General features: G+C 48.3%; 2 protein-coding genes across 2 annotated transcripts in view; both read right to left on the reverse strand.

The window, feature by feature from the left end:
* WDR88 (WD repeat domain 88) overlaps positions 1 to 9,099 on the reverse strand; it is a 35,426-nt gene extending 26,327 nt beyond the window's left edge. Inside the window, exons 1-2 of the mRNA XM_046682204.1 lie at positions 8,785 to 9,099; positions 956 to 1,066 (exon numbers count right to left, since the gene is read on the reverse strand). Of these exons, the coding sequence (XP_046538160.1) occupies positions 956 to 1,066; positions 8,785 to 9,099 (426 nt within the window). The remainder of the gene's footprint in view (positions 1 to 955; positions 1,067 to 8,784) is intronic.
* A 958-nt stretch (positions 9,100 to 10,057) lies between these two features.
* The window catches only part of GPATCH1 (G-patch domain containing 1), a 38,455-nt gene continuing 33,988 nt past the window's right edge, over positions 10,058 to 14,524 (reverse strand). Inside the window, exons 19-20 of the mRNA XM_046683420.1 lie at positions 13,848 to 13,996; positions 10,058 to 10,334 (exon numbers count right to left, since the gene is read on the reverse strand). Coding sequence (XP_046539376.1) covers positions 10,304 to 10,334; positions 13,848 to 13,996 — 180 coding nt within the window. The 3' untranslated portion in view covers positions 10,058 to 10,303. The remainder of the gene's footprint in view (positions 10,335 to 13,847; positions 13,997 to 14,524) is intronic.

The following is a 14,524-nucleotide window of genomic DNA, read 5'->3' on the forward strand; positions in this document are numbered from 1 at the left end:
AGGCCTGAACCACTTGGAGAATCCCCAAACACTCCTGCCTAATCCACCTGGCCTTGGTACCCACTGATGACCCAGCAGATGCTCTTCCAAGGCCATCTGGAAGGTGAGGAGCTGTCTTCCATCCAGGTACCAGATTCAGAACCCAGGAACCAGCCTTGACTCACTCCACCCTGCCCCCTCCTGCCCCTGCAGCCAGCGGAGAAGGTTAAACTCAGAACTGACTGTCCTCTGCCCTGGGCTCGGCCCAGCCACACGGTCATCTGTGACCTGGCACCCGGTGGCCATTGCCATCCTCCAGCCTTCCTCCCTCCTCACCCTCTCCTAAGTGACCAGCAATGCCGCCACACAGGCCTGCCAGGGTCTGCTGGCTATGTCCAGAAGCCTTCAGATGAGTTCTTGGTGGCCACTTCTCTGCAACCTCATCTGACCATCGCATTCCTGTTCTGCTTCCTGCTTCCTGCCCCTTGGGGCACTGATCCGTGATTGGACCTACCTCTCCTAACCACCCCTCATGGACAGGTCCCAGGCTTGGCCACTTTTCTGTCTTCTGTCACCACCCAGGCATAGTCATACCATCTCTGTGGATGGAACTGAATTTCCCAAATGAGAAGGAGACCCAGGGAGATGACACGGCACAGAGACCCCAGGTAGGCCCTAGGCACAGCTGGGACCCTCCAATAAAAGGCGGGGAACTGCCAGTCCAGTGGTCTCTGTCCCCCGGTCCCGCCGTCTCCACATCAACAGCCCGACAGCAGCTACACCAACCTGCTCTCTCTCCGGTGCCTGACAGCAGGGCGAACTCTCGCCTTGCTTCTCCTGCCTGCGCTTTGCTCAGAAAGGCCTCTCCAGGTCTTTGGGATCCTTGAGCGTCTGGGAACCCAGGACTGGGCCTCTCCAGGAGAGGTGACATAAGCTTACGAGATGTTTGGGTTCCACCCAACCCCAGGCCACCTACCCACAGCTTCACGGTGCAGTCATAGGAGCCGCTGAGAAGCTTTGTGTCATCCACGCAGAAGTGACAGGAGCTCACGATGTGCTTGTGTCCCCTCATAATCTTAAATGGGATCTGAAAAAAAGACAGAATGAGCTCAGCGGTTGCAGAATACAAGATCAGTATAGAAAAATCAACTGTTTTTCTGTACACTTGCAATGAACGATCTGGAAAAAAGATTAAGAAAAAAATTTTTCATTTACAAAAGCATCAAAACAGGAATAGGGGCCGGCGCAGTGGCCGAGTGGTTAAGTTCGTGCGCTCCGCTCCGGTGGCCCAGGGTTTCACCGGTTTGGATCCTGGGTGCGGACATGGCACTGCTCATCAGGCCATGCTAAGCCGGCGTCCCACATGCCACAACTAGAAGGACCCACAACTAAAAATACACAACTATGTACCGGGGGGGCTTTGGGGAGAAGAAGGATAAGAAAAAAAAAAAAAGATTGGCAGCAGATGTTAGCTCAGGCGCCAATCTAGAACAAGAACAACAACAAAACAGGAATAAATTCAACAAAAAAGTATAAAACTGATACTCTGAAAATTACAAAACATTGTTGAAAGAAATTTAAAAAGACCTAAATAAATGGGCAATCACCCCACGTTCATGTATTAGCAGACTTACTATTGTGAAGATGAAAACATCCTCCAAAATGATCTACAGAGTCAACACCATCCCATCAAAATCCCAACTGATTTCTTTTTCAAAACTGACAAACTCATCCTAAAATTTATACGGAAACTCAAAGAAAGCAGAATAACCAAAAAAATCTAGAAAAAGAACAAAGGTGGAGGACTCACGATTCCCAATTTCAAAACTTACTACACACAAAGTGACAGTGATCAAGACAGTGCAGGGCTGGCATAAAGATAGACACACAAGTCAGTGCAAATTGAATTAAGAATCCAGAAATAAGCCCTCATAATTTTGGTCAAATGATTTTCAACAAGGGTGCCAAGTTAAGTGAAAAGAGAGAGAATAGTATTTTCAATAAATTATGCTGGGACAAGTGGACATCCACAAGCAAAAGAATGAAATTGGACCCTTACCTTACACCACATACAAAAATTAACTTGAAATGGATCAAAGACCTAACTGTGAGAGTCAAAACTACAAGATCCTTACAAGAAAACATAGGTAGAAATCTTTATGAACTCGATTAGGCAATGGTTTCTGAGATATGACACCAAAAGCAGAAGCAGCAGCGACAACAACAATAATAAATGGGACATTATCAATATTAAAAACTTTTGTTTTAATCAATAAATGAAAAGATAAACAAGCCAGTTTAAAAATAGGCAAAAGATCTGAACAGCCATTTCTCCAAAGAAGATATTCAAATGGTCTATAAGCACATGGAAATGTGTTCAACATCATTAGTCATTAGGGAAATGTCAATGAAAACCATCTTGGGATACCACTTCATACCCGCTAGGATGTCCATAATCACAAAGTCAGATAACAGCAAGCGTTGGCAAGAATGCGGAGAACTCGAAACTCTCATACGTTGCCGGTGGGAAAATAGTTGAGCACTTCTACAAAAAGTGAAAGATATGTGCTAATATATGATCCAGCAACTTCACTCCCAGTTATATAACTCAGAGAAATGAAAACGTATTTCCACACAAAAACTTGAACATGAGTATTCATGGCAGTATTATTCATAACAATAAAAAAATGGAAACAACCCAAATGTCCATTCACTGACGAATGAATAAATAAAATGAGGTATATCCATGCAATGGAATAGCACTAGGCACCTAAAAAGGAAATTTTCATTCGGGCATGTAAGAAGCTTGCAAGATACCACTCCATCCTCACAGCAAGTAAAAAGCTAAACAAACTGAAAAATCAACAACTCCTCTTAGATCTGTACGACAAGTGAGGTCACAGGGCAAACTGCTGCCCCCAAAATTGGAGAGACAGAAAGATGGATACAGAGAATCCCAAGTTACCAGAGCAGAAATCCAGGAGCAGCAACCTCCACAGAACCATGATCTATAAGCACATGGAAATGGAACCAGGACCAGGACAGGGAACCCCGAACTGTAACTGACAAACGGCCAGGGGCTCAGTGAGGATAACTCTGAGAGTTAAGAACTCCAGGGCCCCCAGTCATGGGGGCCCACACACTTTTGTGAGTGTTGCCTCCAGGAACAGTCCTGGTCCTCAAAGTGAATGTCAGTGAAAAATGCCCTTGTGCTTCGGGCAGGGAGCCATTTTGTTCTTCTTAACAAGTTCTGCACTCAGGAAACTATTTAACCAGAGCCTAACCTGCTGGGATTCTATCAGAGCCTAAGTGACCCAGGGGAAGGGCAATACCCAACGCCAGCCAGCTCTAGCCTTCCACATGGGAGAAGGAAAGCACCCAACTTCTGTCCACTCTGGACATCCTGTCCCACCTGAGGAGGGGCGGGGTGCAGACTGAGAGCACGTGTGATGTTCAGGATCCAGAGGCACAGCCCTACTAAGACTGAGACCCGCTCACAGGACCACAGAATGCTTCTGCTCCCCTACACCTCACCATCACACTACTAAGGCTTATTTACAGCAGTCCCTTTTACCCAGGACATCATGTCTGGCCATCAAGAAAATATTACAAAAGATACTAAAAAAGCAGAGAACCCAGTTTGAGGAGACAGCATAAACACAACAGCAAAATCAGACTCAGACATAGTAAGGATGTTTGAATTATCGGACCAGGAATTTAAAACAACTATAATTAATATGCTAAGTGCTCTAATGGAAAAAGTAAACAGTACGCAAGAACGCACGGGCAATGAAAGCAGAGAGATGGAAATTCTAAGATAGAACCAAAAAGAAATGCTTCGGATCAAAAGCACTGTAACAAAAATGAAGACTATCTTTGATGGGCTTATTATTAGACTAGATGTGGCTGAGGAAAGAATCTCTGAGCTTGAGGCTGTATCGATAGAAACCTCCAAAAATGAAAAGCAAACAGAAAAAGACTGAATGAAACAGAACAGGATATCCAAGAACTGTGGGACAACTACAAAAAGTATAACATATACATAACGATAATACCAAAAGGAGAAGAGAGAAAGGAAGAGAAGAAACATTTGAAACAATGATGACTGAGAATTTTCACCAAATTAATTTCAAACACCAAACCAAAAATCCAAGAATCTCAGAGAACACCAAACAGGACAAGTGGGGGGAAAATCTACCCCTAGGTGTATCATTTCAAAGCTACTGAAGATCAAAGAGAAAGGAAAAATCCTGAAAGAATCCAGAGGAAAAAACACTTTACCAATAGAGGAGCAAAGACAAGAATTACATCCAATTTTGCCTCAGAAACCATGCAAGCATGAAGAGACTGAAGTGAAATATTTAAAGTATTGAGGAAAAAAGCTCCACCCACCTAGAAATTTGTACCCTTCAAAAGTGAAGGAGAAATAAAGACTTTCTCAGACAAACAAAATTTGAGGAAACTTGTTACCAGTAGATCTTCCTGGTAAGAAATGTTAAAAGTTCTTTAGAGAGAAGGAAAATGATATAGATCAGAAACTTGGATCTACATAAAGAAAGGAAGAGCACGAAGAAGGAATAAGCAAAGATAAAATAAAAACTTTAAATGTTCTTATTCTTTTTTTAAAAATTTATTTCCTTTTTCTCCCCAAAGCCCCCCGGTACATAGTTGTATATTCTTAGTTGTGGGTCCTTCTAGCTTTTTCTCCCCAAAGCCCCCCAGTACATAGTTGTATATTCTTAGTTGTGGGTCCTTCTAGTTGTGGCACGTGGGATGCCGCCTCAGCGTGGCTTGATGAGTGGTGCCATGTCCGCGCCCAGGATTCGAACCGACGAAACACTGGGCCACTGCAGCAGAGCGTATGAACTTAACCACTTGGCCACAGGGCCAGCCCCAAAATGTTCTTATTCTTAATTGATCTAACAGACAACAGTTTGTTCAAAACAATAATAGCAGCAATGTATTTGTGTATGTATATATGAAATGAATGACAGCAAAGATACAAGGAACAGGAGGAAGGAATTAGAAATATTATGTTATTTTAAGGTACTCACACTATCCATGAAGTGTATAGTGTTATTTCAAAGTGGACTTGGATTACCTGTAAACGTATATTGCAAACTTTGGGCAACCACTTCAAAAAGTAAGGAAAGAAGTAAATCTGTTAAGCTAAGAAAGAAAAGAAAAAGGAATCACGTAGAACGCTCAATTAAAACCACAAAAGACAGAAGAATGGAAGACAAAAATAGGAACAAAAAAACAGGAGCAACAAATAGAAAACAGTAACAAATATGGTAGGAATTAATTAAACTGTATCAATAATCACTTTGAATGGTCTAAACGCACCAACTAAAAGATAGAGATTGTCAGAGTAGATCAAAAAACAACACTCAACAATAATTTGTCTACAAGAAACCCACTTTAGATATAAAGGAACATATAGATTAAAAGTAAGTGGATGAAGGAAGATATACCATGCTAACACTAACCGAAAGAAAGCAGGAATAGCTATATTAATTTGAGACAGCACAGGCTTACAGCAAGAAAAGTTATCAGGGATAAAGAGGGCCATTATATAATGATAAAGGGGTCAATACTCTAAGAAGATATAGTAATTCTTAATGTGTATGTGCCTAGCACAAGAGCATCAAACTATGTGAGGCAAAAACTAATTGCAAAGAGAAATAGATGAGTTCATTTTCATAGCTGGAGACTTCAGCACCCCTCTTTGAGAAACGGACAGATCCAGCAGGCAGAGGTGGGACACGGACTCGGCCGCCAGGGGGCGCGGATGCTGGGCGCGGAGATCGGGCTCTGCCGCCGGGGGCCGGAGGCAAAGGGGGCCGGGGGCGGGCGCGAGGCGAGCCCGGGGGCTCACGTGGGGCGCACCGGGGGCGGGGGCCTGTCGGGGGCGCGGGCGGCGAGCATCCCGCCGTGAACCGCCGCCGACCCCGCGGACGCCACCCCTCAGTCCTCTGCGACCCGCTCTGCGGCTCCGCCTCTAGGCAAAGCTCTCGGCAGTTCGTTATTTCTCCCGTTACAAAAACAGAGCTTCCTTATGGGAGAACAGATCAGCAAGAGGGGAGAATCTCTCTAACCCCATCCGGACCTTTCTGGGGACCTCCTTTCAGATTTTCTTCTGCGCTTAGAACTTTTGGAGTCCATTAGGGAAAGGAACCCCAGGAGCTGCAGAGAGACGTTGCAAATACATGGATCCATTTTCGGAGGCGCTAAAAAACCCAGCATTTAGAAGACACTCCAATTTTAGTAAAAACAAAAACTTCTTTTATATATGTAGCGTTCCTTCGTTTGTTCAACAAATATGTCTTGAGCGTCTGCCCTGGTCAGGCTTGATTTAGATGCTGCGGCTGCGGCGGAGCCAGGAGCAAAGGGCCCGCCGGGAGCAGTGAGGTCCGGGTGGCGTGGGCGCCCCGCGGGGCATAAACGGGCTCCTGCCCTCTCCGGCCGGGGTGGGAGATGGGGCAGACGTCAAACAGCCGGGGTGCGAGGCCAGGTCACGGCGGGAGCGTGAAGGAGAGGCGAGTGAGCCGGCTGCTGTAGATGGGCCGGCAGGGAGCGTGTGAGCGCAGCCACCGTGGCGGGAGGGGACTACGAGGACACCAGAGGCCGGACCTGCCCAAGGTCAGCAAGTCAGAGGAGAACGGGGAGATGAGCCGGATTCGAAAAGCCTGGAGGTCACGGTCAGATCTCCGGACTTCACCTTAAATGTGCCAGGAAGCAAGGGGGAGGGCCTGAGCCACGTCTTTAAAGAAATTGAGACGTACCCACGTGTGAGTGTGCGTCATTTAAAGGCCAAGAATGAAACCTTATCTATTGAGGATGCCTTTAGCAACCATTTCAGAGATTTGATGAAATTGTCTGGAACATTATTCTTGCATTGTGCACCTTCATTTTAGAAGACACTTTCATAACCTCGCTGGATCAGCACCACCGGAGGGGAGTGTTTTCAGTCGCTGCTCCCCTCCGTTCATCTAAGCCACTCTCTTACTCGAGTTCTTAATTCCGATTTTTTGTTTGCCAGAGTGTTCCCTTGGGTAATTTTTTCCTCGAAGAGAGGCATCCTTTCTGAGTCTTTGCAGCTCTGAAGAAAATGCCTTGGTTGCGTTCACTCCGGGCCAGCAGTTTGGGCAGACAGAGTTCTTAGGTTGAAAGCTTAGGGCACAAAAGCTTCCTCTCAGAGCCTTACAGAACTTCCCAACTTCTGTCAACTTAACGGATCATAAAAACCTCGGGCCAGAAAAATCATAGGCCACCTGAATGTTAGTTCATCCACAGGAGACCACCGGGTGAATGCCCCGGGACAGCTGGCCGGTGGGACACTGTCGTAAAAGGAACAGGGGAGCTATTTCTTTACCGACATGGAAAGATCTCTAAAATACACCAAGAAAGAATTAATAACCAGGCGAAGAACGGGTCTCAGATATGCTTCCATCTATGTAAAACAGGGCGGTGATATACGCGTATGTGCTGGTATGGGCATCAAATCTCTCTGTAAGGATAAAGAAACTAGAAACATTCGTTGCTCTGTAGAGGGAAATGAGGGCTTTCAGTTGTAAAAAAAAAAAAGAAAAGAAAAGAAAAGAAAACCTTTCATATCTGTTGAATTTGGATCTTGGGGGTGTTCTATCAAGAATATAAATAAAAGTTTCTGTGCTTTCCTTTAATTTTACTTAAAAATCAGAATAAATATCACGACTAAAAGCACAACAAAGCACTAACGCACACTTTGCCTTTTCTTCAGACAGACTTCCCACGGAGACCTCAATGCAGCCCTGGGTGGGGGCGAGGGGACAGTCAGCCAGTGACAGTCCCTGCTGCGGACTCTGCTCCGCGGTCCTCCGACCGCTGGAGAAGCCTCGATCCCATTGGATCCCGGGCTTTTCCCTCAGTCCGCGCGCGGGGCAGCCGTGCGGCTATCCTTGCAATGCAGCCATCCGCCAGGTGGGGGTGGCATTTCCCTCCAGTCTTTGAACTTGACCCTCTCTTTCCAGCGAGCACTCCAGTCTATCTTCAGCCCAGAGAGATTTTTCTCGTTTCTTGTGTTTCTTTCCTCCTCCTGCTCCCTCTCTCTCTCCATCGCGTCTTATTGGCTCTTCTGGATCTCTCTTGCATGCCTATCATCTTTCTCTCGTAGTTATTGTTTCTTTCTACTTTTTCTATGAGTTCTCGGAGAATCCTATGAGCTCGTTTCCCAATTTTCTGTTTCGGTTCTCTGCTCCGATTTTAAGCGCCGCCCCCCCCCCCCCCCCCCCCCCCCCCCCCCCCCCCCCCCGAGGATTTTGGTTTGGAAATCATCTTTTTCATCTCCAAGACAGGGCATTGATAAAACAAAGGCTGGCGGCTGGGAAGAGGAAACATCTCTGTTCACAACATCCTTCTCAAACATCACTGAGAATACAAAGTGGTGCCGTTAGGTTTTTATTAATTTTATTTTATTATTATTCTAAGTTTTCTGGTGCTGTTTCATGGGAGCGGAGGGCTCCTCACTGACCCCGGGTTATGCATTGGGAGTGTCCCCATGGGGACATTTGGGGGGCTCCGCGAGAGACCACTGGGTCTGGGTTGGGTCATGGTGGCCGCTCTGGAACATGTCCTCCTCCCCCAGGGCCGCAGCCACTTTTGAGCGTTTGCCCACTAGTGAGCCTCAGGCCGGGGACCGGGCCCAGGGCTTCACTCGGGAGTCCTAGCAAAGCCAAGGGGCTCCCTCGTGGGTCCCCTTGGCCGGCCAGTCCTCTCCACGCGTGGAAATAGCCACCGCCCCCTCCCTCCGGGGACGGTTCTAACCTTGGAGAGGGGCTCCTGGTCGCCCCAGAACGTCTTCTTGGGCATCAGGCGCTTCTTGGGCAGTGGCACGTCCAAGGTCACGGCCAAGGGGTTGAGGGAGTCCAGCCGCCGGGCTCGGCGCGTCTCCGAGATTGACATCTTAAAGCGGCCACAGGCCTTGATCACGGTCAACCAAGGGAGACTGCCGGACCAGTACGCGCCGCCGCCGCCGCCGGGGAACAAGGGTGGCTGCATGCCCCCCCTCCGGGGCGCTGTCTTCCCGCGCTCATCCGCGGCTTTTGCGAAGCTGCGGCCCCATGGCGGCTGGGAAGCCATCTCGGAGCCAGGCCTGGCCGCGAACCGTGGCGCCGCGCGCCCACCCCCGCGCCCAGCCCTTGAGACTCACGCCCCCGCCCCGGCCCCCCGATCGCGCTGCCCCCTCTCAACGCAGAACACTGTGACCCCCAGAAAAATGAGCACACAAGGCACGAGGCCAAGGGTGTGAAACCGGGCGCCCCATCCTCGCGGCCCCACTTTGGGTTTTCCCGGCTCCCTCTCCCAGGGCGAGTTCAACGTGCCCTCTGCCTGTGAAGGGGCTCCTGGCCAACCCGTGTCTGTCAACGACGGAGAAACGTTCACTAAGGTATAGAATAGGCCTGGGATGAATTAAGATGCAGCTATTAGGAGTGGGTACACACAAGATACAAGAGCAGGAGGGAAATACCTGCCACAAGGCCAATGAATGTCCCGGAGAACAAAGGTCGCCTCCAGCCGGTGGCGGCCCCATTGCTAGAAGCTGCCTGGGTGGATATTCCAAAATATTCAGCACTAGCATGTCTAGGTGAGAGAAGTAGAAGCGATTTTCTTCTTTCTTCCTCCTTTTAAAATTGTTCTGATCTTTCTATGATGTTATTGTGAAAATGTAAAAAGACTCTGCACTCTTTTCCAAAGGTCTCATCAGTGCAGATGCTGATGCCTCAGAGCAGGGACCCAGGGCTGCAGAGCGAGGGGGGAGCCAGTGACCCAGTGTGCCTGCACAGGCTCCTGCTCTTTGGTGACATCGACCCTGAGAGGCTGAGGCCACCAGCTGGGATCCTGGCCACCATTAACCAAGGGAAGGAGCAGCGGCACGGAGAGGACACGCAGGAGTGGGAAAGTGACCCCTCCCTCCCACACAGGCCCTTGGGGAAGTCCAACTGTCCTCATCTGGACTTGGCTTCCTTCCAACACAACCAGAGAAAAGCCCTGCTGTTCACTGCTTTCTTACAACTTCAGGAAATAAAAAAATCAAGAAGAAGATAGAAAAGTCCATTTTAATTAAACTGTACAGTCTGAATTTTTTCCTCTGACACTAACTGAAGTTAAAAATAGAAATCAATCTTTTCAACCTTCCAAGGCAGCTTTGAGATAAGGTTTAAAAACTATTTCACAGCTGATTTACATCTAAATACAATCTGTACAATGTTGACTGAGCGACCCACAAGCGGCCACCATGGAGGGGGTGTGGTGCTGGCGCAGGCCAGGGTGGGGGGGGCTTCGATCACTGCCTCCTTAGTGGAAGACGTTTCAGCCTGGAAAAGGAAATCAGACAGAGGGGGAAAGTTAGCTACGAACCGAACAAGCAGACAGCCCCGGGGGGCGAGTGTGCCAGGCGCCCTCCCCCGAGTCACAGGGGCATGTCTGTACCCATAAAATACAGAGGATGACCATACACCATGGAAGCGTCGTTTAATCTGCATTCCTACAGTGCTGCTTCTGTTATACAGAGAGACTCACTCACCCCATCTCATGTTAGGACCCGCTTATCAAAAGAAGTTCTAACCCTGGTTTCACTCACCTATCTCACATATGATGATCAGGAAGGAACTAAAGAAAACATGTTTGCTCCAAGGCCAAACGCTGCCAGGCTGTCAGCCTTAAATCTCAGCTTCACGCACACGGGGACATTCACGGCAGCTCTACTTATCGAGCAGAGCTGGGTCACACTGGCTCTGGAATCCTTGCTCTACAGCCCAAAGTGGAAAACCAAACATCCCAACCACAGACTAGATGAACACCCTGCAGTGTATCCACATAAAGGAGTGCTCCGCGGCCAGGACGCACTTCTTGCTGCTCTATGGGAAGACGGGGACTCTCATGAGCCAGATGCCAACGAGTTCATACTCCGTGGCTCCTTCCAGTAAAGTTCAAATGCTGGCAAGAGGAATCCATGGTGACAGAAGCCAGAAGAGTGGCTGCCTTTGGGGATGGGAGCAGGGATGGTGAGTGAAGGAGACACCCGGGGGCTTTTGGGGGGCTGGTTTATTCTTTCATCTGGTTGTGTTCAGGTCGTGAGAATGCAAGGAGCTGTGAACTTTGGATCTGTGCACATATATGCATGTGTGAGCACTAAACGTTTACTTAACTGTATGACTCCATGCCCATGAAATTCTAGAATGGCAGAACTTACAGGGTCAGGAGGTAGATGAATGTCTCGTGAGGAGGGGCGGTGGGAGCAGACTGCAACTCCATCCAGAAGCAGGTTGTACTGTCACTGGACAAGCGTGAGGGGCCCTTACCAAAAGGGGGACCCGTGCCAGGTGCTGGGCATGCAAATAAGACCACCTGGTCATGACCCTCAAAACGCCCCTTCCAGGAGACACAGGCAGACAGGCAATGCAGAGAGAGTGGGGCGAGGCACCAAAGACGAAGGGGCCCATCCAGGCTCCCTGGGAGAACCCAGGAGGCTTCGGGGTGAGGGGCTGTGGGAACAGTACCTTCAGCAACCACAGGAGTAATATTTAAACACACGTCACTCCTCCGACCCTCCCTTCCCCCATCCCAGCCCTGCCTCCCAGAGAAGTGCTCCCAGGTGTGGTAACGCCTCCTGCTCTCTTCCCCGTGAGGGTAGACACGTATATGCACGCAGGGACATCCAAGGCCTGTGCACTGTTCTGCAGCTTCTGGTCCCTTCGTGGTAAGTCACAGATGCTTAGCCTCAGCTGGTAAGGTTCTGTGGGCCTGGGCACATGATGCAACCTCCTAACCTCCCACATGCTCTCCCTCCACCCCGCGAGATGAGGCGACACGAGCGTCGACCTCACAGGCTGTGTGAGGATTCAATGAGCCGATGCCCTGGTGGGCTTCCACAGTGCCTGGACCATCGCTGTCAGCACTGGCGCACAGCAGGAAACGGAAACAGGAACAGCACAGCCACTTGGGGGCTTGGGGTTAAACTGAAAAGCTCATAGCCTTTGTATTTTTGAACCATGAAAGTGTATCGTCTAGTCTAAAGAAATAAATGAAAAACAATAAGGGGGTGGCAATTGTCTTTCCAGACAGCCATATATACTATAAGGCCAGACTAATCAAAACAGGACAGACAGAAAAATACAAAATGGGGGCCAGCCTGATGGCCTAGTGGTTAAGTTCTCATGCTCTGCTTTCGCAGCCCGGGGTTTGTGGGTTCGGATCCTAGATGCAGACCTACGCACCGCTCATCAAGCCATGCTGTGGCGGCATCCCACATATGAAGTAGAAGAAGATTGGCACAGATGTTAGCTCAGGGCTAATCTTCCTTAAGCAAAGACAGAGGAGGACTGGCAACAGATGTTAGCTTGGGGCTAATCTTCCTCACCAAAAAAAAAAGAGAAAGAAAAAGAAAAAAAAGAAAAGTTCAAAATGGCTAAGAAACCAGAATAGGGAACCCAGGAACAGGCTCCATGGGCACAGGGATTTGGTACGAGATCAAGCTGCACTTCCCCTAGGAGCCAGAGCAGCAGATGAGGCTGAGGTGGCCAGGGCTCACCCTCGCCCTCTCCCCCTTCATCCTGGGCCCACTGCTGGAATTCCCCTTGCCTGCCCTGTGGTGGCCAGGCGGGGCCATCCAGCTGGCTCTGGCCCGTGGGCCGGGGGCCGGGGGGAAGACTACAGGACCACAAGAACCTCTAGCGCCATCCTCCCACCCAGTCCCTTCCTGTGAGGGCCACATGTTGAAGAGGAACAAACTGGGATCCTGAGTCTCTTTCTCAGTTACTGATGCTTCACTGTGCTACGCCACTGGGATGTCAGGGTTCCTTTCAGTCGCAGCCGACTCACCCTGACTAACACGACTGGCTGTGCACTGGAGAAAGATAAGTTAGACACCTCTGTTTGCAGAAACCCAACAATCCAAATAGATTAAACAAAAATAAAACTATAAAAGCATGAGAATAGTCTATATACATATATGAAATCTGGGTTAGGGAAGACCTTTAAAAGACAAAAATGAAAAACATACCAACAAAAAAACCTGGTAAAATTGAGAGCAACAAAAAATCAGAGCTTCTGACAACAAAGACAGTTAAAAGCCATCTGACAGGTAGCACACTAAAACACAAAGGATTTGTACCCAGAATTATTTTCTAATCCCTAGAAATCAGTAAAGGCGTGCCTAAAAACCAGTAGAACAAACAGTCTAACAGAAAACAGAACACTGTGCACAGACCACGTGTGAGCTATTCACAACAAAGCACATGGCAAAGGCTGAGGCGCACGAGAAAGACCCCTCACCGCATCCGTGGCCCAGGAAATGCAAATTACAATGAGACCCATTCTGCACCCACCACGCTGGCAAACATTTGGTACTGTTTGTAAGTGATGTCATAACAAGGAGCTTTCATAACTTATATGGACACAGCCACTCTGGAAACAATTTGGCAGTATTTATTCATTCTAACTGTTCATACCCTACAGATTTATGCTATATAAAATTACATTATTTATATTAAAAATGCAAAACAAAATGTGTGTGTACCAAAAATGTTTGTGCACATGGCTGCACAAAAAAGTCTTGAAAGTTACATATGAAACTGATGGCAGAGGTCACCGTGGAGAGGGGAGGTTTGGGGAGTAGGTCAAGGACCACTTCAGGCTTTATCTGTAAGGTCTGAATTTCCACAATGACGATATATTCTACATGTTACTTACATAATTAAAAAATAACTTTAAAAAAAGCCTAATTAATGTACAAATTTATCATTTCTGACATTTACCTCTAAGCAAATACAGCAAGATCTCAACGAGCCTTTGAAAGGTTTCTGAAAACCACGTCTCCCACCGCCTACCGTCTCAGCAGTTCCTGAGGTGACAGGTCTGCAGTCCCTTCATCATCACTCTGGCTGTCGCTGCTGTCGGTACTCTCAGAACTGCTACTTTTCTCTGACTTTTTATTCTTTTGTTTGCCTTTGTGTTTGTGCTTCCGGTGTTTCTTTTTCTGGAAAAAAAAAAGCGGGAGGAAGAAATGGGTGTCTCCCTCCCTAATTCAGTACAATGACAGGCTGAGGCATTCGGTTGCTGGAGTCATTCAAAAACAAAAACAAAAAACCTATGTGGAGCAGCTTTATCCAGCATGGGACAGACCAGGACACACAGCTGTGCACACTCTCTACCGTGCACACACTCACAGAGCCCATCCTACGTGGGACAGACGAGGACACACAGCTGTGCACACTCTCCACTGTGCAGATACTCACAGAGCCCACCCTACATGGGACAGACCAGGATACACAGCTGTGGACACTCTCCACTGTGCACATACTCACAGAGCCCACCCCACGTGGGACAGACCAAGACACACAGCTGTGCACACTCTCCACTGTGCACACACTCACAGAGCCCACCCTACATGGGACAGACCAGGATACACAGCTGTGCACACTCTCCACCTTGCACAAACTCACAGAGCCCACTCTACATGGGACAGACCAGGATACACAGCTGTGCACACTCTCCACTGTGCACA

The sequence above is a fragment of the Equus quagga genome, chromosome 13 (assembly GCF_021613505.1).
Source record: "Equus quagga isolate Etosha38 chromosome 13, UCLA_HA_Equagga_1.0, whole genome shotgun sequence".
Classification (NCBI taxonomy): Eukaryota; Metazoa; Chordata; class Mammalia; order Perissodactyla; family Equidae; genus Equus; species Equus quagga.